This window comes from Mugil cephalus, chromosome 4 (assembly GCF_022458985.1).
Source record: "Mugil cephalus isolate CIBA_MC_2020 chromosome 4, CIBA_Mcephalus_1.1, whole genome shotgun sequence".
Taxonomy (NCBI): Eukaryota; Metazoa; Chordata; class Actinopteri; order Mugiliformes; family Mugilidae; genus Mugil; species Mugil cephalus.
This window is the reverse complement of record NC_061773.1, coordinates 26,853,345-26,875,801: the sequence shown is the minus strand read 5'-3', so window position 1 is coordinate 26,875,801 and position 22,457 is coordinate 26,853,345. Positions and strand designations below refer to the sequence as shown.

At 39.7% G+C, this 22,457-nt stretch overlaps 1 protein-coding gene across 2 annotated transcripts in view; it reads right to left on the bottom strand.

Annotated features, from left to right (window-relative positions):
• The window catches only part of mitfa (melanocyte inducing transcription factor a), a 29,909-nt gene extending 14,130 nt beyond the window's left edge, over positions 1 to 15,779 (bottom strand). For both annotated transcript variants that reach the window (XM_047581764.1, XM_047581765.1), the window contains exons 1-2: positions 15,720 to 15,779; positions 9,018 to 9,252 (exon numbers count right to left, since the gene is read on the bottom strand). In XM_047581764.1, the coding sequence (XP_047437720.1) occupies positions 9,018 to 9,252; positions 15,720 to 15,733 (249 nt within the window). In that variant the 5' untranslated portion in view covers positions 15,734 to 15,779. The remainder of the gene's footprint in view (positions 1 to 9,017; positions 9,253 to 15,719) is intronic.
• Positions 15,780 to 22,457: the final 6,678 nt, after the last annotated feature.

Here is a 22,457-nt window from a genome sequence, read left to right as displayed (position 1 = left end):
TGTTTTAGATGTTTTGTCTGTCATCTCTTATGCCTATGGTATTTCATACTAGTTGACGTGCAATATATTGATGATTGATGGGCTACCACTCAGAGATTTGTTGCACAACTCTAGTGAGCTAAGTAGTTAGCCTTCCAGTTTATAGAGATTAAAGAAGGGGGATAAAAATGAGTGGTGGACCACATGGGAAACGAGTGCAGTGCAAGTCATCAGAGTAAGGAAAGTGGCCATAGATGTATTGAAATGTTTTGTGCCATTAGGATTCATGCAGTTAGACTCCAGTGGTTTAATTTCCATTAGCAAAAAATCCTAACATGTTCATCTAGACCAGGGGTGTGGAAAGGTTACAGTGTCCATGATGCCCCCCATCCAACAATTCCTTTAAAAACACACACCAGCCATTAACAAAATGCCCCATTTACACTTAAATACGAACGTTTGAATATTTTCTGACATAAATACAGACAGAGGAAACGTCATTCACTCACATCGTACACAAACACAAGACCAGACCCCGACGCAGCACATTGGACTTCCCCTTTTGAAGACAATCGTGAACACTTGGCTTTGTGGCCCCTGCATCATAAGGGGCTCACTGAGTACATTAGCATCATATCGTGTCACACGTGAGCCTCGGAAACCAGCACTTCACGGTTACAAATAAAAATGTTTCCATCCATATGTTGGTGTGTTAATGCGCCCATGGCTAATTTGCATCCTACAGTTATTAAGCCTTTCTGTTTGTGTGTGCATGAAAAAAACTGTGTGAGTGTAGCATGCAAATACAAATGTTAGTTATGTGCAACCACCTGTAACATACAGAAGACCAATTTGCTCATTTGAGCTGACTTAAAGCAATCAGCCATAACATTATGTTTCTTGTGCCTCCCACACAGTTGTGACTAATCAGAGGGAGGACGGAGCCTTCTGAGGGGATCTATTGAATTTGGAGTTCAGATCAACACCTAGAGTGTTTTTGCTACCACGGACCAAGGAGCTATGGGGCAGTGGTATCTGGTCTGGTCTAGGTGGGTGCTACATGTCTAAATAACATCCAACATCCATGAATGAATGCCAGGTCCAAACGTTTCCCAGCTGGACACTGACTTATGACAAGATGGTCAATGTTATTTACTTGCCTGTCTGTCGGTGGTCATAATGTAGTGGCTGATTGGTGTAGCTTATGGTATCCTGATGGAATAATTGCTAAACCTTTTTTTTTCCCCCTCCACTTCTACAAATGGGTCAAACGAGCAAATAAACACAATGTTTTAATTATTTAACTCTTTTTCTTTTTCCGTTGAAAGATAAACTCCTCGTTTGTTGGCTTTCAGGTGGTTGTACACTCAAAAACAGTTTCCACCCCTGGGCCATCGGGCTTATCAACAAGAACAACTAGATGTGAAATGGTGCTACTGCTTTCTGAGAGCTTATTCATTATTTAATCTGAATGCATGTATGTGTTGATGTCTCTGTTGTCTTTTAATCTGGCTCCAAATAGATGCTCACTGCAAATGACAATCAGGCATTCTGATCTAAAATATTCACTGAGCACTCAACATACAGTAATCCTAAATGTTTAACTGCTCACGTCCTCTTGAGTGCCTCAGATTCCTGCTCACGTGCCGAGACAGGTGTCTGGCTACAGTCCCGGTGTTACTTTATTAGTCTTTAAGACGTCACATTGCTTCGTGCAGGTGAACTTTTCCACCCCTTAAATTCTTTTAACGGGTTATTTCAATCTGATTCGAATTGATTCAGAAACGGAAATAAAATATGTAAATTCTATGCTACTTTAAACTGAAGAAATGCCCCCTATTGTAAACTAGTGGTGTCTGTAACCTCTTCCTTTTTTCCCCTAACAAATCCAAACTCAACCTCTGTTTCTGGCTGCTCTACATTAACACATACGGTACACACACTGAATTCACCACTTTCCTTTGAAAGCGTGCAGGAAAACCCACTCTGCACATAAAAACCCTAAACACCGCCTTTAGTGCTCTTTAGTTTTCTCTGTTCCGCTGCAGAAACGTGCGCTCTGTGTAGATACGAACGGCTCATTCTAAACCAATGTTTATTTCCCCATAAATATGCACAACATCCATGTGAGCGGGGAACCAACATCACTTTCCAGGACGTTTAATCATCCCCAGACCCTGAGTGACTACTAGATGGATTATGAGTCGAACAGCTTCAGCATGTGCTGAGTTCTGCCGTCGCCTTGAGGAAACAGATTTGTTCCCTTTCCTAATGCCCTTAGTAACACTTCTCGACAACAAGCGGCAGCCACAGCAGAGACATGCCACTTCATTAAGAGGCGGAGCCGGAGACAAAGAGACGTCTTCTCTCCTCCTCACCCTGAGGCGACCGGGCAACATTAACAAGAATGTAACATCCTTTTCCAAGAAAGAGACACATTGTCACAGCGATGGGGAATTAGGAACATGCACTTGCTTGAGTTACAAACAATAGAGCTTAATTTAGCAACTGCACAGAGCCTCGTTATCATGCCTGGTGCCGATCTCCTCCCCTCAGCCAAAACTGGAGCAAAGTGAGTAAAACGATAAGTTCCCAGTTCCCTTCCAGCAATGAGGGCAAAGGTCACGCCAATTTATCGTCATTTAAGTGCAGCGAAATGAATAAAACACCACATTTTACAGAGAGGAAAGAAAAAAGGAAAAAAAAAAAGCTGGAAATTTTTCATTGCCATGGATCTTGAAACTTGTGCAGACATGTCCCGCCGTTTGAAAACGCTATCCTCCTGAGGAATCTACTGGCTACTCGCACTGGGGAACAGAGCTCTAGGTATACTCTGATGAGCATGACAGACAAAAGGGCTCTATCTCAGCTCGGTTTCAGCTCGGCTTGAGCATACCCTGGAAATCAAAGAGCACAAAGATGGAGCATTATTCAGCCAAATGTGCCTGGAGATTGAGGAAAAGGTCAGCGTAAACCACAGACGGCTGCACGTGGAATTAAATCTGATGATTTTCGGAGTGAGGATTTGCTTTTTTTGGGGCCATCAAATATTATCTGTAAAGTCTTTGATGTCAGAGCCCGAATTGAAGAGGAACAATTTGTGGGATAGATCAATTTGATGGTCAGAGGTTTGAAAGTCAGGAGACTCTCTTTGGACATATTTATAAAAGAGAAGCAAACAGAAACAACACGGCAGGTTATGTTAGAAGTTAGAAGCAAACAGCTGCTGCAAGTAAACACGGAGAAAACATGATTAAAATTACGATTTACACCAATCAGACACAACATTATGACCACGGACAGGAGACGTAAATAACATTTAAACCATCCGGTGACAATTCAATTCTCCACAGAGCATCGTTTGGACCTGGTCTTCATTCATGTGGATGCAAAAGGTGATTTATGGACCAGAACACAAGAGCTGTGACTGGTCCGCTCAGTAGTGACATATTTCCTCTTATTATTTAAAACTGCGTCTGCAACTTTTTAATTGATTGTTTTGGATCAATAAAGTTGGAAAACATCAAAGAAAACACTGAAAGTGAAGCAGGAAGTAAAAACAAAAATTAACCCGAATCGTAAAGTAAGTAATGACACTCCTTGATGGCAGCAGGATGCAGCCTGACACACATACACACACACACACACACACACACACACACACACACACACAAAATGAAGAAGAAGAAGAACAACAAAAAAAACTGACCTCAAAATTCACTAGATGTTAAACTGATCAAGTGTCTGTGGGATGATTTATTTGAGTTATTATGAGGCATGACAGTTATTTCAGTCTGGTAATGTGGAGTAAAGCTCAGGCAGCACACAGGGCAGCTTGGGGTCCTTTTGTGTGGGGCATGGGAGTGCGCTGACTTCCTGTGTAGCGTATCTGCTGCATTATACTGATATGCTTATGTCTGTATATTTGCATTAAGAGAAGTGACGAAAAACTTTTGAAAAAAATAAAAAACAACCTATGCACTCCTGGAAGATACCACTGATCCTGACCACATCCTAATGTGTCTGGTGAACCTAAGAAAAAAGTAGTGTATTTCAAATCATAGCTTCATACAGAATACAAGGCATCAGAGTCATGTATTTATTTATTTTAAACTCTGAAGTATATGGAGCTAGTGGCCTCATTTACTATATAACTGAGATAATACAACAACAGAAAAACCAAACATTCACACAAAATATGTGAAAACGTTTCAAACACTGAACAAAAAGAATAAGTAAAATAATAAGAGCATTAAAATAAAGTATTGTTTAACTGTTAAGAACTAAAAACTTGCATCTTAACTGTGACCCTGTTCTCTCCTCTTCTGTCCTCATCATAAACGCTTCATATTCTGTGTTTTGGTTTAACCTGAGGTTTGTGTTTCACAAGGTTTAGTTACTTTGGATATTTTGATCTGAGAATTAATTTTAGAGCATAAAGAGCTGGACTCCGTTCTCTGATGAGTCACACACACGATGTTAGGAGGGTGGTCGTAATGTTATGCCTGATCGGTGTGTATGTGTACGCTGAGCTGGTTCAACCCTTTTCCTAGAGGCCGAGTCCACACGCTGTCTGCTGAGTGAGAGTCGTGGGGACGTGGGGTCTGAGACAATGACGTGTTTGAAACCAGCTGGAATGTTAAATGGCACAGACACAGAGGCCTAGATTTAGATAAGCTCTTAATAAAAAGCTTTCACACAACAGACGTCATGAACAGCAGCCGAGGAAAGAGGAGCGGATCTCAGGCCTATCGCAGGAAATGTTACGCTTTATATTCATTTATATTTATGGCAAAAAATAAATAATAAATAATAATAATATAAAAAAAAGACTCTTCCAGCGTAAAATGTGTAGTTATTACATGAATATGTTTTATCTTTTTATTTTATTTAACTTCTTTCTCGTTTTCATCCTCCTCCTTTCTTCTCCTCTTCCTCATTCTCCCCCTCATCCTACTCGTCCCCTTGCTCCTCCCTTACTCTTCCTCCTCCTTCCATCCACTTCTCCTCTTAATCATCTCCTCACTCCTCCAGCTCCTCCTTTTACTCATCCACTTCCAACTTCTTCTCCTTCATTCTTTCTGGTTTTCAGTCCTCTTTCTTTTCGTCCTCCTCCTCCTCTTACCCCTTCTTCTTCATTTCTCCTTTTCTTCTTCCTCCTTTTTCTCTTTCTTCCACTCCTCCTTCCCCATCTACTTCTCCTCTTCCTCCACCTTCTCGTCCTCTTCCTCATTCTCCTCCTCCTCCTCCTCTTCCCCTTCTTCTTCTTCTTCATTTCTCCTTTTCATCTTCCTCCTTCTTCTCTGTCTTCCACTCCTCCTTCCCCATCTACTTCTCCTCTTCATCCTCCTTCTTCCTCTTCCTTCACATTCTTCTCCTCCAGCTTCTTCTGCTCTTCCTCACTCTCCCTCTTTCTCACAATCATTTACCTCCTCCTCTTCCTTTTTGTCTTCCTCCTTCTCTTCCTTCTCCTACATTCACTCCTCCTCCTCCATCTACTTCTTCTCACCCTTATCATTGTCATTCTCCTCTTTCTTCTTCTTCTTCATTTCTCACTTTCTTCTTCTTCTTCGTTTCTCATTTTCATCTTCCTCCTCCTTCTTTTTGGTCTTCCTCTCCTTCCTCCTCCTTCGTTCCTCATCCTTCTCATTCTCCCCCTCCTCCTGATCCTCCACTCCTCTTTTCTTCCTCCTTCTCTCTGTCGTTTCCATCAACATCTCGACTCCCAGAGGAACGACTTCAACTCAGAGGCTCAAACAAACTGGAACAATGAAGCTGTTACTTAAGCTTCACCAACAGTAGCTCTGATGTGTCAGAAGTGTTAAGCTTTAACAAACACCTCCACAGAGGAAATGAGGGAACAGGAAAGAAGAAGGAGGAGAAGAAGAAGGAGAAGAAGAAGGAGTAACACTGGGCCTCATTCATCAACGCTCCTCTTATGTTTGTTCTTGCCCAAAGCAACAAGAGGAGAACAAGAAATCTTTGAAATACAAATATCTGTGTCAACTTTCCAGAAAAGCACATTGTGTAATCAGCGCACACACACACACACACACACAGGCACGCACACACACACACACACACACACACACACACACACACACACACACACACACACACACGCACAAACACACGCACACACACACACGTGAAAGTGTTAATAAAAAAAGATTTAGGAAGGTGGTCATAATGTTATGCCTGATCGGGGTGTATATGCATGTAGGAACAAAAAAGAATAATATTAATAATTAAATATATAAAGTGTTAAAAAATGCACGTTGCACATTTAGTATTTTGTGGATTATGATATTAATCCTAAAAATAGTTATGACAACGATAAAAACGATAAAATAATAATAATAAATAATATACAATAATTAATAATACTGTGTTAATGTAATATAACATGAAGTTTATAACAAAAAATAAAAGTTTAGAGGTTAAAAAACACAAAAGGTAAAATATAAAAACACGAAATAAAAGTAATTTTTGAAATGAGGTATTTGAAGAGGAGGAGGAGGGAGATGAAAACTGGAGCCAAATCTCAACACACACATATTTGTTTCTGATAAACACAACTTAGCATCAAATGAATCCACTGGAAACGAGTGTGTGAAGTGTTTTTAAACTATGAATAAATTTAGGCTAAAAACTCACTGACCCTGTGATACACTACGCTTCACATTTTATCACCTGAACTCAAATCCAGAACCAAACTGAGGACGTCTGGTGAAACTCACGGGTCAGAGGTGACGTGGTCTAATTAACCCGTAGAATCAGGAGCGACCGACATCTACACTCTGACATGAGTGACCCCGATTACAATGAATGTATTTTATGCTGTAAACTGAAGGTCTTCAACACGGGGTCCGTGGAGTTTAATATAGAACATATATAGTAGGTAGAGGGTCCCTACACGTCTTCCATCAGTTTGGGCTCCTTGGCCTGAAAAACGTAAGAAATTTCTTTCATATTGGTTAAAGATTATGTTTGTAAATAGGTTTTATAGAGCGCATTTCTAAATACCCAAATACTACTGAGGTAGTTTACCACCAGCACCAGTCCCAGGTGATGAAAGTTAAAGGTCCCTCGGGTTTAACCTTTGAACTTCCATAGAAAATGCTCGGAGCCATTTTTGACCTCATGTCTATGGAAAAGTGAAAATACAATTATTGACAAATCCAACTGGCCTCATGTCAAAGACGACTTATTTGAGGAAAACGTGGAAGATTAAACAATAAAAATTTAAAATGACAAAGACTAAACACAGACTAAAAACTTAACAAAAAAAACAAAACCACAACCGCTGACCACTCATCCATCTGAGGGTTAACGGCCTCAGTTTCAGCTAATTTAGCCTCGTCTGCGCAGCTTCAATGATCCACAGACAGGTTGGGTTCAAACTGGCATAAAAAAATAATAAAAAAATCTTCTCTCTGTCAGTGCTTGGCCACATTTTAACATGTAATGAATCCAGATGAAGTCAGACGTGTGAGAAGTTGGGTAATGACACATTTCAAACCAATACGGATCCATGTGTTGTAAATTTTAGACTTTTATATTTGGTATAAACATTTAAAAGTGCATAAAAAACACAATAACAGAGCTTTAACTGAACTGAACCTGAGGCAGTAGAAACATTTTCAACGAAACGAATGAAAAGGATATATTGAAACTGTGTAAATAATAATTTTGGTCACACACCTCCCGGACGTATCTCAACCTACATGTGCACAGTTGTGGCCATAACATCTGCTTCTGGTCGTATCTGAACATTACGAGGTGCATTTAATGGATTAAACGGATTCTTCTAAACCCAACCCCACAAACTTAATGGTAAATTAAACACACAACTATTGGTTTAAATGGAGAGAGTTCTATATAGAGTTTTAAAAATAATGTTTTGGACTCTGTTTCTTGGCACGAATCCCGTCAGTCCTGCTAGACACGCTTCAAAAACACTGAGGGAAGTTCTGAAATCTTTAAATAAACAGTTTAGTTAGACTCTATTGATCCTGGAGGGAAACTGTTTGGTTGCAGCAGCTCAGTTGCACATAAAAAAAAAAGTAAAAATGCAAAAACTAAAATAAAAAAGTTAAATTAAAATAAAACTGCACATATATACAGTAAATACTATAGAGCAACAATGTGGATGGAGGAGCATTGCAGAGTCATCTGTTATACAAACTAATCTGCTGGACCACAGACCCTCGACTAGTTCACTGTGAGTTCAAGTGACATTTAGAGCCTAAAACCACGAGTTATGCAGCTTTTCAGCCGAGCACATGGACGAAGAAAGAAAAGGAGGGGCGGCGGTGAGAGACATGTGTCAAGTGGAGGTGTGAAAAAAATGATGTGCACGCTGGAATAGCTCGAAGTGGTGTCGAGATCGTGTTACTGTCTTATTACTGTCAGCGATGAGCTCACAGGAATGTGTTCTCCTCCCCACACACCCAGACGTACTGTACCTACTGCTACTGCATGCACAACAAACGTGCATGAAATTAATAAACCGAGTACAGTATATCAGCTACACATCAGGTGTCTGACAGCTGGAATTAAAAAAAAAAAAAAAGTTTTTAACACCTGCTCAGATCTTTGAAAATACCTCAGGCTGTGAAAGTGAACTCATATCGTGTCTCGATGTTCCTGTAAACTTTAGAACCCAAAGATTTCGCAGATAGTCCATCATCTAATAGCGACACGCTGCTAAAGCTGAGTTTATAATTTACAGCGTGTCTGAGGGGCTCGTTCTGATCCCACCTTCACAGCCTTCACACAGGCTTCCAGGGTCCGTTAAGATTCAAATGAAAATGTGTCAGCGTAGTGGAGCAAATAGGATTAAATGTCTGGAAACAGGAATTCTGTCAAGAGATAATCCCCCCACTGTGGGTTTAACACGGCCCACTCTCACACATTTATTAAAGTATGAATCAAAGACGTGGAAAGTCTGGAAGACTCCGGGATCCACCAGAGAGGAGGGCCCTCCTCAGATCACTGGTTCACAGGTGGAGCAGGTAGAGCGTCGGGGGACTTACCTTCAGGACGTCCTTGGACGGTCCGAGGCCGGGCGGAGGGGGGGCGGCGGAGGAGCGCCGGGCGCCGCGGTGCAGGAGCTCGCCGCTCCTTTCCTCCAGGTTCTCCGTTCTACGTTCTTGACCCCGGCGACGGGCGAGCGCCGGCTCATCTCTGAGCTGGACCTGTGACGTCATGGCCTGCAGAGAGGGGGGGCCCTGGTGGCGCTTGTGGAGGCCATGCAGGTCCGGAGGACTACTAAAGACCCCGGCCCACCCAAGGGGCAAAGAGAGGAGGGAGGAGTTAAACGAGGCCGGATAAAATAACACACACACACACACACCCAAACTCAAACAGTGGCATTTTTTCTCTTAGTCAGCCTGAGTCAGGGAGCAGCATGAGGTATTGTAGTCGAGCACAATGTGAGGATTGAGTGAGAGGGAAGCCTGAGATTCTTTCGCTGAGAATATGTTGTTGTTCTGTGAATGAAATGTCATGGAGCTTAAGGGTAGGTGTCCACACAACCCAGAGGAAAAGGGCCCAGATGCTAATTGTTTTAGCCACTTAGCGCAGGACGTACGATTTCCTCTTCTGCTGCACGTATGTTAAACAACGAGTCATTCACCCTTTTTTTTTTTACGTTTAAGGTGCAAACGTCTACTTTCCCATCACATTAGAAGAACATGTTCCAGGGTCACACGAGTGAAGTTTAGAGACTCGACCAGCTTTAGTTTGTTTTGACCAATAAACTCAGCACGCTCTTCAGCATCATTTAGGCCAAGGACCCCAAACTGATAGAGAGGTTAAGTAGAGACGCCCTACCTACTATATATGGTCTATACTAAACTCGGCCTAGTGCTATTTATGAATATACATTATCATCATTTTGCATTCAGTATTAAACTATTCAAATAATGCACAGGTTCAAATATTCATTACTTATTTCAGACATGCAGCAGTAGAGCAGCCGTGCACCTGCTGCAAACATAAACACACCTAACTGGTGAGTGTGTGTGCGTGTGTGTGTGTGTGTGTGCGTGTGTGTGTGTGTATAAAAGACAGATGTGAGGTGCTGATGAAAGATTAATGCCTCCATTCATCCCTTTACTAAAATATGCTGGAATCACGTTAATGTGTATTTAAAAAATTTAATTTGTGAGGGTCGCAGTTGTTAAACCTATGCTCTGCCTTTCTGTAAAACAAAACTTATTTTAAAACCATTTATTCCCTCTGCTATTTGTCTCTTAAATTATATATAATCTTTTATCTGGGCACTTTTTTAGTTAGTTTAGTTTTATCTATTTATGCTGTTTATTGACCATTGATTCCACTGTGTTCTTTGGCATTTTAGTAGCTCCATTCTGCTTTTTTTATTCTACTTTTGTCGGTTCCCATGTGTTTGTGTATTGTGTGATTGTCCCTGGAGGGATTAATAAAGTTGTCTGAATCTGAAACAATGAGCTAAAACCATTCACCAGATTCGTCATCACGACATGCAACCACCTTCATGTTCCACATCTGCTCATATAAACCTGTTTTCTGATGCACAGGCTTCATATCAAAGACGGGAAAAGCAAATCTCTAGTTAATCTGCAGGATTCACTGTGGTTGTCTGCCCACCATCAGCGATTTTAATCAGTTTGTTAACGTGGCGTAAACCCCTCAGTCGGCTCAGAGACTGATGTGGAGTGAAGCCGACCAGACTCCCAGCGAGTGATCCGCTGTGAAGTCTTCAGGTCTAATCACTTCTTCGATTTAGCCGTGTGCAACGAATCTCTCGGTCCGTCCGCTCTGAGTTCACCCTCAACCTGCAAACCTGCATCACAGTCAGGCAGACAGCAGCCTAAACTGGACCTGGACCTGAGCCTGGACCTGGACCTGGACCTGGACCTGGACCAGGTGGTGCACACGCTGTCAGGGTGAAGCATTCCCTGACAAAATGATCCGTCTGATAAAAGCTCTTCACAACCTCTCAGCCTGTGCAGCTGTGTGATAATCGCACTAATTAGGCTCTGGTGTGTCAAATCTAGCCTCGGTCTGCAGCGTGTTTCTTCTCTGCACAGAAATCTGCACATTGTTCCTTTAAAACAGCGAAATATAAATGACTACATGTACGTAGAGTCTGTGGATTCCCTGATTCAGATGAATGTGTTCAGTGTTTATCCAGCTGTTTGTGGATGCAGTTGGATTTCACTGAAAGAAGCTTCTGCAGCATTTTACAAATAATTAAAAGTTATTTTCGATAAAGTATCGATAAAAAAGTGCAATAGAAACACTTTTTTTTTCATTTCCTCATCACAGGCGTCACCAGACATGATGCAGGGAGTCATGTGACCAGTTCATTTAAAGTCCATCTTCCTCAAAGTGAAGTTTTCTTCCCCCAACTCTCTTTATTGATTTTCTCAATATGAACATAAAACTAAACACAATTCACACGTACACATTTCAGTTATATTAAATAATGTATCTTCAAATACAAAACAGACAGATGATGGGGATAAAAAAACAAATATAGGAATAAAATAAATAAAACGATAATGATTGTTGGTGCTGTTTTTTGTCTCCAATTAACATCAATCTTCGTGCATCTATGTTCCATGTGGTTTTTCATCATGGTTGAATCAATAATTCCTTAACGGGTCTATGGAAAATATTTGATAGAGTCTGAAAGATATTGTCCCAGTAATTCGATAACTTCAGGCATCTCCAAAACATATGACCCAGTGTTACTGGTTCGTCTGTCACATGGTGAATAGTTTTAATCCTCCTGTTGTGTTCGTTTCGACTAACACTCCTGGTCAAAAGTGACCGGAGACATTATATTTGATTATAAATCCACAATCATACACACGTTACCACCTAATGTTGTGTTAGATGTTTTTACTGTAACTTCAGACCTTCTGAAAATTACAAGTTGTGAAGTTTGTCCCTGTGCCCAATTTACTTTCAGCTTTTTAAGGAAAAAAAAAACATTATATAGATATTATTTTGACCAAGTTATCAGATGAAACATATTGTACTATTCATCACAGAGTAATTTATCTCAGTGTTTACCAGGGTCACTGTTTTGAAACCATTTCATTTTTTTTGCACGAAATATCATTCTGTGCATTGTTCCCGGTCAAAACTGACTGATGTCACTCGTTTAAAAAGGACCAAAATCTTGAAAACTTGACCACATTACAACACATTAAACACAGTAACACAACATTAGGTGATAATGTACACATCATTATGGATTTAAATCAAATCTAATTATTATGAGCGTTAGCTGAAACACACTTCTGCTCTGCCACAGATTGAACTATGAGCCCTTAAAAACCTTTACACACCAGAGCTGTGGGAGTCTGTTGAAAGGAGTGTGTTTGAGTTTGAACTCTATATTACACACTAGTTATAGTCTGACCAATTCATTTCTAATGACCGGGAACAACATGGACGTATACAGACGGAATAAAAAACACAAAATGTCACAAATTTATTTCATGCGTCCTGAAGCCACGTGTGAACAAAGTCATCGAATCTTATGACAAACAGATGAAATTAACTGCAGTTTGTTAAGAGAGAAAACACAACAGGAGGGTTAAATTACACAAGAAGTTAAGAGAATTATGGGATATTGAGAGTTACAGCTCAAAACTCCTTTCAAAGGAAACACGTACAAAGAGAAATTGGACTTTACTGAACATTCTGAAATATCTCTTTTATTTGGTGAAAAACTGCTTTGGAAACGCAGCTGGTGTCAGTTCAATTAAATTTCTGTTGCTAACAAAGTTTATTCATTATTTCTTTTATAACTCTATAAGTTCTAATGTTATTTTAAAAGACATCTACAGTAGAGATGAGCCTCCAGCTGATTTTGCAGCATCGGTCACGGCCGTGCATCTGTGCCGGGGGAGGGGGGGGGGCGAACGTTGACCTTTTAAGATCAGATGTTTGACATGTGGGGTTTTACTGCGTGTCGTTCCAACGGTTTAAACGTCCTTAACGTGACGCTGAATTTAAGATCGTTTATTGTGAATGAGTTCATGCGAGATCTCAGTGCAGCACAGACTGGATGCAGAGCAGTAAAACATGGTTCTTCACACCGGACTAATTAAAAGTAACAGACTATATGTACTCAAACTGCTGGATTTGTGAGTTTAGTCTCCTGGAATCTGGAAATCTACAAAGGATGAACAGTACAAGATTAAAACCCACCTTCACCCTGGAATCTGATTGGCTTTACAGTCCGATTTCATTTATTTTTTTGTCCTCTCATAACACTGGAACCGCGTAACCAGATTTATGTTCCCACAACATGAGCCACACAGGACGCGTCCACACAAAGAGCCACACACAGCGGTCACTCATTGATTTGAACAGCGATTAGGCTCAGACACGATTCTTTATGTTCATGCGTTTCTGGGCTTCATTGTAAAAAGTGCGAGCACACTGTTTATTTGGAAACACTATTATACCAGAGGATGGAGGCTGGAACAGTGGAGGGACGGTAAGATGCAGCTCTGCAGGTGTTTGGTTCTCTGGGGACAGTCTGCAGGAGGATTTTGAGAAGCACTGGTCTGTGGTGTTGCTTAATGACTGAGATGCACAATTCTTTTACATGCAGAAGACTTTTAGAGTCCTTCAGGAGACTTTTAGAGTCCCTCAGAAGACTTTTAGACTTTTAGAGTCCTTCAGAAGACTTTTAGAGTCCTTCAGGAGACTTTTAGAGTCCTTCAGGAGACTTTTAGAGTCCTGCAGGAGACTTTTGGAATCCTGCAGGAGACTTTAAGAGTCCTTCAGGAGACTTTTAGAGTCCTTCAGAAGACTTTTGGAGTCCTTCAGGAGACTTTTAGAGTCCCTCAGAAGACTTTTAGGCCCAGAACTAGTAAAAGTCCACATGCAAACTCATTGCATTTGCAAAGAAACCTACAAACTGATTTACTAACAGCGCGCACTAAGGCACTAAGGGTGAAGGTGCAAAATAGCGCGTTAGCATCCAGTTTGCACATTTATCTCAATGAATATTCAATATGAGGCATTTACATACATTATTGCTATGAGGAGAAAATGCAAATATATTAATTTAGCACATACAAAGTGATTTATCAAACCTGAAATGAATTTTGCACGTCTCCAAAGGACGTACAAACTGTTTGTCCTCTTCATTTTGCAACTAAACGTCACACCATGAAACACATTCTTTTTTTATTCTGTAAATATCCAAACGGATCAGATGTATCCATTAAATAATTTGTGTGTTTCATATGAGCTTACCTCGGTCTATAGTGACTATGACGTTGTGTGGGCCTCTTTTATTTGGCGATCTGTCACATTCACATGTTTTTTTTGCTCTTATTTGTCTCTTCAGCTGACACCTGCCATGTAACGACACCAAACGTCATTTAGCGCTAGCTGTCTCAACAGTGGACTCCAGTCGTGCACAAAAAACCCTCATTCGCATGCGGCCGTTTGCAGCCGCTGTTGTTTACCCAGAAAATCACCCGCAAACACGCAAATTAGTACACGCATTTTGGGATCTTAGGTCTGTCCCTTAGTGGTTAAATGAGAGAAAATGTGTCAAACACACACACAGCAAATGGAAGCATGTATCATGGTTCTGGAATATTTTGTGTGACCCTGTTGGGTTTTCCTTGAGTTTCCTGTTTTTATTTTGTAAAGTTCCTCCTTGTAATCGTCTTGTTTTACTTCCTGTGTTTCCCTCCTTTTACTGACGGATCAGTTTCTATCTGTGTGCTCATTAGTTTCATCTGTGTCTCGTTGACTTCTAGTGGAATTCACCCTGTGTCCTGTTCAGTCCTTTGTGTTTTTTGTTTTTTTGTTTTTTTGGATTACACCTGTTTTCCCTCTAACTCATCCTCTGTCTGTTTATTAGTCCTCTGTGTAATCTGTCTCCCATGCGTTTTGCACCACCTGTATTGTTATTAGACTTTGCACTATTTTGCATCATCTGCATCAGCTTACACTTATATATATATATATATGTATATATATATACATATATACATACATATACATATACGTAGCCGTATGTCTTCATGTAGCTCCATGGTCCTGGAGGAACATCCTCTCATTTCACAGTTTGAAATGACAATTAAAAACCTTTAGTTCCCTGGATTAAAGTCATTTTGACTTCCTACTAGAAACACAGATTTTTTAATATCTTAACATTGATTATGATCCTAGAAAGTGAGTGAAATTGAGAAGTAAGTTGTGGGCTGCATCAAAACTGTTCCTCACATCTGCTTTAGAAAATGTCAGTCGCTCCAAACTGATCAAGTATCTCCACTAACTGGACTGTTTCTATTTAGCTGCTTGTAAGTTCATACAGTATATTTGCCTTTATGACCGTCTGTTGTTCATGCTCCCTTTGATCGGGCAGAACGCACATTTATTGAACCGAAATCCATTCCACAAGCTCACGGTTATAAAATTAAGACACGTCGCTGTCCTGTGAAAACTACATAAGGCCGATTCTCCACAGTCACGACTGAACCGCGACCTTTGAAACAGACCGACGCACATGTCTCGCTCAGACGCACAGCTGATGTGTTGCCAATTGTTGTGTGGATGTGGAAATGTAGGCCGCGCGAGAGTAACGCACTGGTCCAGTGTTAAAAAGTGAAGCCACTGCAGAACCACTGCCTCCGGGAAGTTTATCGAACCAGGAGGCACAAAGAAATAATGATTTTAAAAAAATGAATATTTCAAGATTTCCTTACCTTTTTATTTTCATGTTGATGATTCAAGGGTTCCCACTTCACTAGTGCAGCAGTTTGAGGAATTAGGTCTTTTAAAGAGCTCTGAGATGTCAGGACTTCCTGGTGTGACACAATCATGTCTCACCCACAAGTTGACACGATGACAAGTCCCAGATTTTTTTAAATGGACAGTTTGGTTTAGAGACGAGGGGAAGAAGATTTGCAGTTATTAAACGTGCACTTACAAATAAATGATTTAAAAAGAAAAACAACAACTTTAAAAAGTGAAAAGATGGAGGATGTTGTAGTTGAGACGCTTCATTTGTTTTGTCTTCATTTAAGACAAAACAAGAAGCTTCTGAATTGGTGCCAAACGCTGAAACTTTAGTTTTCTATTTCATTCACTGATTAAAACAAAACAACTCAATAAAAACACAAATGTTCCACAAACATGTGAATGAAATGGAGCAGAAAGAAAACTGATTTCATAAAACCTGCCCCTTCAACCCAAGAATCAATTTACAGAGAATTTAAATTAAAAAACATCATGAGCAGCAAAACAGTGATAATAATTAAATTAAATTAAATTAAGTAGCCGCTGGCCAACACTGAAACTCACTTTTCTGTTTTAGTTCCTAATTCCATCAAACAAACAAACAAAAACAGTTTGAAGAACTTTCATGACTCAGCAGTGATGTTCAATACCACTACTGATACTTTGTGTAAATACATTTTAATGTGTCTGGTAAAAAAAAAAAAAAAGAAGCATTTATTTATTTAATTTAAACTCTGAAATATATTGAGGTAGTGGCCTCATTTATTATATAGCTGAGATAACAGAAAGAGACAACAGAAAAACAATCATACAAGATATGTGAAAATACTGTTTCAAACACTGAAATAAAAGGAAAATAATAAGACCATTGGAATAAATGATTGTTTAACTATTAAGAACTACTACAAAATGAAACCTTTCATCTTAATTCTCTCCTCTTCTGTCCTCCTCATCATAAATGTCTCGTATTCTGTGTTGTGGTTAAACCTGAGTTTGTGTTTTAAAAGGTTTGTTGCCACAACTCACTAGTACTTTCCATTGTGTTACTACTGAAGTATCGAAAGTATCTGTATTTCTACCTAATAGGTTTCAGTGAAACTGACACGTTTCATTATATTTCCTTAAGACTTTAATTGACCAACCTGAAGCCATAGTTTGATTTTTTTATATGTGGTCACTTTAGAGGAATGAGAGGATTTCTAGATTTCTGACGGGGGGTAAGTCCGTGTACAGGTGGAAGGAGGAACACCCAGGTCGGGTCTGTGGATCCATCCACCCACGGGACATTAAGTGGGAGCTGAACATCATTGTTTCCCGTTGTTCCAATCACCCTTAACCCCTCTGCTGTCGGAGTTTGGAGAGAAAAAAATGTGTCCACATAACTTCCTGGGACTGTGATGTTTCACAGTGCGATAAAGTGATGATTTCACAGCGGCGACGCTCGCTCTGAACCACGAAACAAAGCGTGATATTTAGTCCACAGGGTCGATATCCTTATTCACCTCGTCTTCAACAGGCGCCATTGTCTCCACTCTTTACCTTATGGTTGTGTACACGACATAAATACTCCAAACAAAGACCAGAATCATGTGAGCGTCACATCGAATGGGATATTTTTGGATTTGCTGCTCAGTTCTTTATTGTATGAATATGTTTTAGCGTCATAGAACACGGCTGTAAAAACCTCAGCGGCCTCTCAGGTGCAGTTTCCATGCAGATCCTCGGCTCCGTGATGCAGGTGAACAAATGAGTGTTGACGGGTCGCGGGGAACGACTGACCGCGGCCTTAATTTAGAACATTTTCCGAGGTTGTAAATGTGGCACATGTGGTGCAGCCACTGAAAACAGGAAGCATGAGCTGTGATTCAGCCATTTCCATGCTTCGCTCTAAAACTGGTGCTTTCTTTTCCTGACGGTTTCATCACCTTCCTCCAGTTGCATGTTGAACATCTTCGCAGAGGATTTCACAACAGCAGCAGCAGCAGTAGTAGCAGCAGCCCTGAATCTATATTTGGTAATGCAGCTGCAGAGGGTTTTTAAACGACCGAGCCCTAAAACAACTTCCTTTTTAATTGTTTGCAAGAAAAAAAAACAAAAAAACAAACAAATCTCTCCGATTATGCGTCATTTTACAATTTAGCACATCCAATAACAATAATTCCAGCCAAGATACACATTTCTTTGCTCCATGGGACATTGACTTGAAGAGACTCGCCCCATGTGTCCCTGCTCCGTAACTGGATGAAGCGTAGAAATGAATTTTGCCGGTTGGGACTTATTACAGGGACGGTTGTCTGCTCACAAACGTAGAATTCAAAGCTACATCTTGTGTTCTCAGCCCATGATAATGAGTTATTTACGGGATAAACTACAGAATAGCACTTATAACTCAAAAAAAAAAAAAAAAAAAAAAAAAAGGTCCAGGAGTGTATCTGTTTACAGATGTGTCTCTATTAGTTGTCAGTTTAAGGAGACGGTGGCTGGTCCTGATTATACTGTAATGAATTCAAAGGTCACATCACATCTGAGGGACAGATGATCTTTATGTTCGCAAGGAAAAGTTGTGGTTGGTACAAAAAAATAAATAAAATGTATAAATAGAGGAAGCGACCATATACATTGTGCAAATCATTTAGTCTCTTGATGACTGGTTTCATTTTCTTTCGGCATTTTAAAGGGAAAAATAATAAGAATTAGTTCATAGCATTTATGCAAAAACTTTGTGTGCTTATTTGTTTGTTTTTTAAGAGTGCATTAAGTGTTATTTCCGGGATTCTATGTGACGTATAACAAGATCAATAACAATGTAATGAGGCCTAGTTTAGCCCAGTTTCTCTTCTATACGTCCAGTAAATTACTCGTCACAGAGTTGATGCAGCTTCTCTCCCAGTCTGCAGGATCTTCTGGATCTTCTGGACAAGATTCAAGATTCAGAATCACTTTATTGATCCCCGCAGGGAAATTATTTTGTCCAAGAGTCTCAAGATAACAGAGAACATAAATGTGACCAGACGCAGACATAACAATACGAGATAAAAATAAAATAATCTTAAAAATATTGTTAGAATGAGGTAGTAAAGTTACAAAAAAAAATATACTGAAGATATACAGTCTAATCTACAATCACAGACACGAGATATATGGACATTTTAAAGTGTCTGTCTCAGTGTTTGTTAAATCTCAGACTCAGATCGTAGCATCTCACAGCTGGAACTGAAATGTGTTGGTACTCGGAAGAGAAGAAGACAAGTACACGGGATTCAGACTCACGTCTTTGGTGGAAAATGAACGAAATGTAATGAGTCAACATTTCTCTCTCTGAGCAATTTTCATATTCATTACAACATTGTTGCTTTTTTTGCTCTACTTCCACGGTTGTTGTGTTGTTTACATTGTTCTATTTATATTTTTGTTCCTTTTACTTATTTACACGAATGACTCTGTATAACATCATTTAATAAGCTCCATACTGTATATTTTAACATGTGTATGTATGTGTCTGCACAGACATTACACGTTTTTATATGTATATATCTAACTAACTTCTTACATTAATCATAGTTTTTTCCCTTTTATTGCATTTTTTTTGTTCTTCTGGTTAGAAGCCAAATTGCATATTGTTGTTTGTGTGTCTGCACAATATACATTGACAATAAAGTTGAATCCAATCTAAACATATATCAGTTTATTTAACACCAAACTGAACGGAAATAAAAGCTGTAATGTGATTATAAGGGCCCCTGCGTGTCTACATGAGTCTCCAGCTGCAGCACATCAACGAAAGTGTGAGCACGACTTTTTAACGTCACAATTAATTAGACACACTGCCTCTTTTCTGGATGCTGAGATTTACTGAGGTTTTGTTCATGTTCGTATTAACATCCATCCTGAGTGAACATGTTCGAGTGAACACACCAACAGTTCTGAGGTACTTTGAGGTCTCTCATTACTAATTACCTAGCAACATGTTTGTGTTGACGTTTGTAGAGCAGCCACGTGGAGTAAAGCTACGTATTCTTGTGTTACTCTCAGTAACGACCATTGTTTTAACTGTATCATCAGAGACTCGTCTTTCAAACAGTGACTTTATAATCTGATCTCTGTGCAGCTCTATTAATTTACGGACGTTCATGTGAAAGTTCCACAGTTTTCTGTATCATTTCCTCAGTGAACAACGTCGGCCATTGTTCGGAAACAGCAGATCCGTTAAAGAGGCACCAGCTGTGATGATGTTCTACTGTCAGGATTTATTTGCAAAACTCTGACGCATGAAAAGAACTAGACTACACGATACAGGTAAATAAATATAAATGTGTCCCCAACCTGGACACAGTCCCTCAGAGAGGTTTTACTTCTCCACCTGCAAACTATTATCCTGCTCAGTGACATTAAAGCTTTAATGGGGGAACTCCTTACTCCCCCTACTGGCAGTAACAGGAGTTGCACAAACACTGTGTACACCTCTTTAGTGATTTGTTCAGTTGTGTTATTGCATTCGGAATAAAACTTTTGCTGAATTTAACTTGCATGGTGAAGAAGGAGGATGGGTTGGAGAATGAGTACTATTTATTTTCGTTTTTGTTTTTTATTTTTATTATTTTATTTAAAATACAAATATATATATATAAATAACAGTAATTCCATAGATACAGCAGAATTTAAACACACATCAGGCAGCAACTTCGGTGGCGATTTTTTGTTTTAATTTCTTTTTAAAAACAGACAGGGATACAGACTCTTACGTATATTTCAGTTTCCGTTTCTTTCCCTTTAGAAGTTGTGTTATATTCACGCGTGAGTAAATAAATACTACATGATACACTGCACAGGTTTCAGAAGTTTGCACCTATAGAAAAGAGGATCAGAGCTTTGACTTGATCCATGATATTACTCAAATGACTTTTTTGTAATTTCTTAAGATAACTAGGACGTGTATTTCACCATATAATGTTACAATAGTTCAAGCATCAAGATGAAGGAACTATTATCATTTAAAAAAATAAGCCCATATATTTAGATAAGTGCTGTATATTTTGACATTGTCTGTGACTACTTCTTAACAGCATCTGAGAACCTGAAACTTCTTAGAAAGGCTAAGATTTACCACGATGAGCTCTGCCGCTCTCCTGGCTGCAGTCACCTGCTGCTTTTTCTCCGTCCTTGCAGCTGCTGCCTTTGCTTTTTAGAATGAGAATCAGAATTACTTCGTAGAGGGGATGATTGTGACATCACAGGAAGATGAAGTTTCCATGGTTACGGCCGCTGAGTGGTAAAAAAGTGAGAGCTGATCATGGAGATTAGCAGCATTAGTTTGAATCATAGGCTTTAATAGCATCTAAGTTATAAAATTAATTGGAAAAATAAAGGTGAAGAGCTGTTGCGTGATTGACTGAACCAACAGATTTTATATTTTTACAGAAATCTGCCAAAGAAAAGAGAAGTAAATGTATCACTAGATTAGAAGAAACAACTGGAATCCAGACACAGAAACCTGATGTTGTGGTTCACTTTTAGTGTCAGGTAATATTAATTTATGCTGTATTTTTTGATGGAGTCAAACCTACTTAACTTAAGTTACTTCTTCAGTTACGTTCTGGAGGCTGTCAGATAAGTTTGTGGATGTTGTTGTTTTGTCGTAGTTACGGCCGACAATAACTATTTCAGTTCCAACAATAAATAACAATAAAACAATAAACTGAATATCTGTGATCACTCCTCGTCATCTTTTTAACGCTACACTATTTTATGGCTAACGTTACTTCTCAGTAAAACTCTTAGCGTTAGCATCTTTTATTCAGCCACATTTATCAGAGCTGAAACTAACTGAACTACTAGTTCATATGGATCATTGTTGAGTCTAATTGTCCTTAATTTGATCTGATAAACCCCATTTTTTCCAGGTCTCTCTGTATTTACTGACACGTTTCACCATGTTTTTGCCACTCGGGGGGGGGGGGGGGGGCGTGGCCTCAGGCGGAAGTGATGTCACATGCACGCCCTTTATTGACCCCAAGGGGAAATAACTTTCAGTTACTCAAAGTGTACGTGTTCAGAACAAAGGGCAACGTAGGCAACAAGAATGTGCAGAATAAGTAGACGATTAGAATAAGAATATAAGCACCAATGTAAAAGTATAAGTGAACATCCAAGTTGTTTCTCTCTAACGACATTGAATGATAACGTGACTTGTTGCACAATAACAGTGTGAATACGGGCTATTGCACAGAAGGAATTTATCCAACCAACTGACTCTTCCAGCTCTGGAAAACATTCCTGGAATTTACCTGGAACTGATTTACTTAAATAAATGAACTGACTTTTCATTCTGTTTACGTGTAGATATATAGATAAGGTGCTATTGTATACCACAGTGTGCGTTTGTCCGTACGGTACAAAAATGCTTTTTTCTTCATATTTACTGTTACGCTGCATTAATCAAGCGGAGATGAGGTCGTACGTGAAACAGTACGGTTTAATCTTTATTATTATGTTTGACGTCAGTGAGTTAAAACAGAGATTTTCCTCTGTGGTCTCTCGGACGAGCATTACATCTCAGAATAGGTGTGAAACATATTTCGACATGTCGTGCGTTCCTTTGATTTTCAATGGGTTAGTCAGTCACATGTTTTTCTCTCTGCTCGTACGACCTGCATGCTTTACACGAGCCCCTACAGTAGCTTTGACAGCGAGTAGCCGGAGGTAAA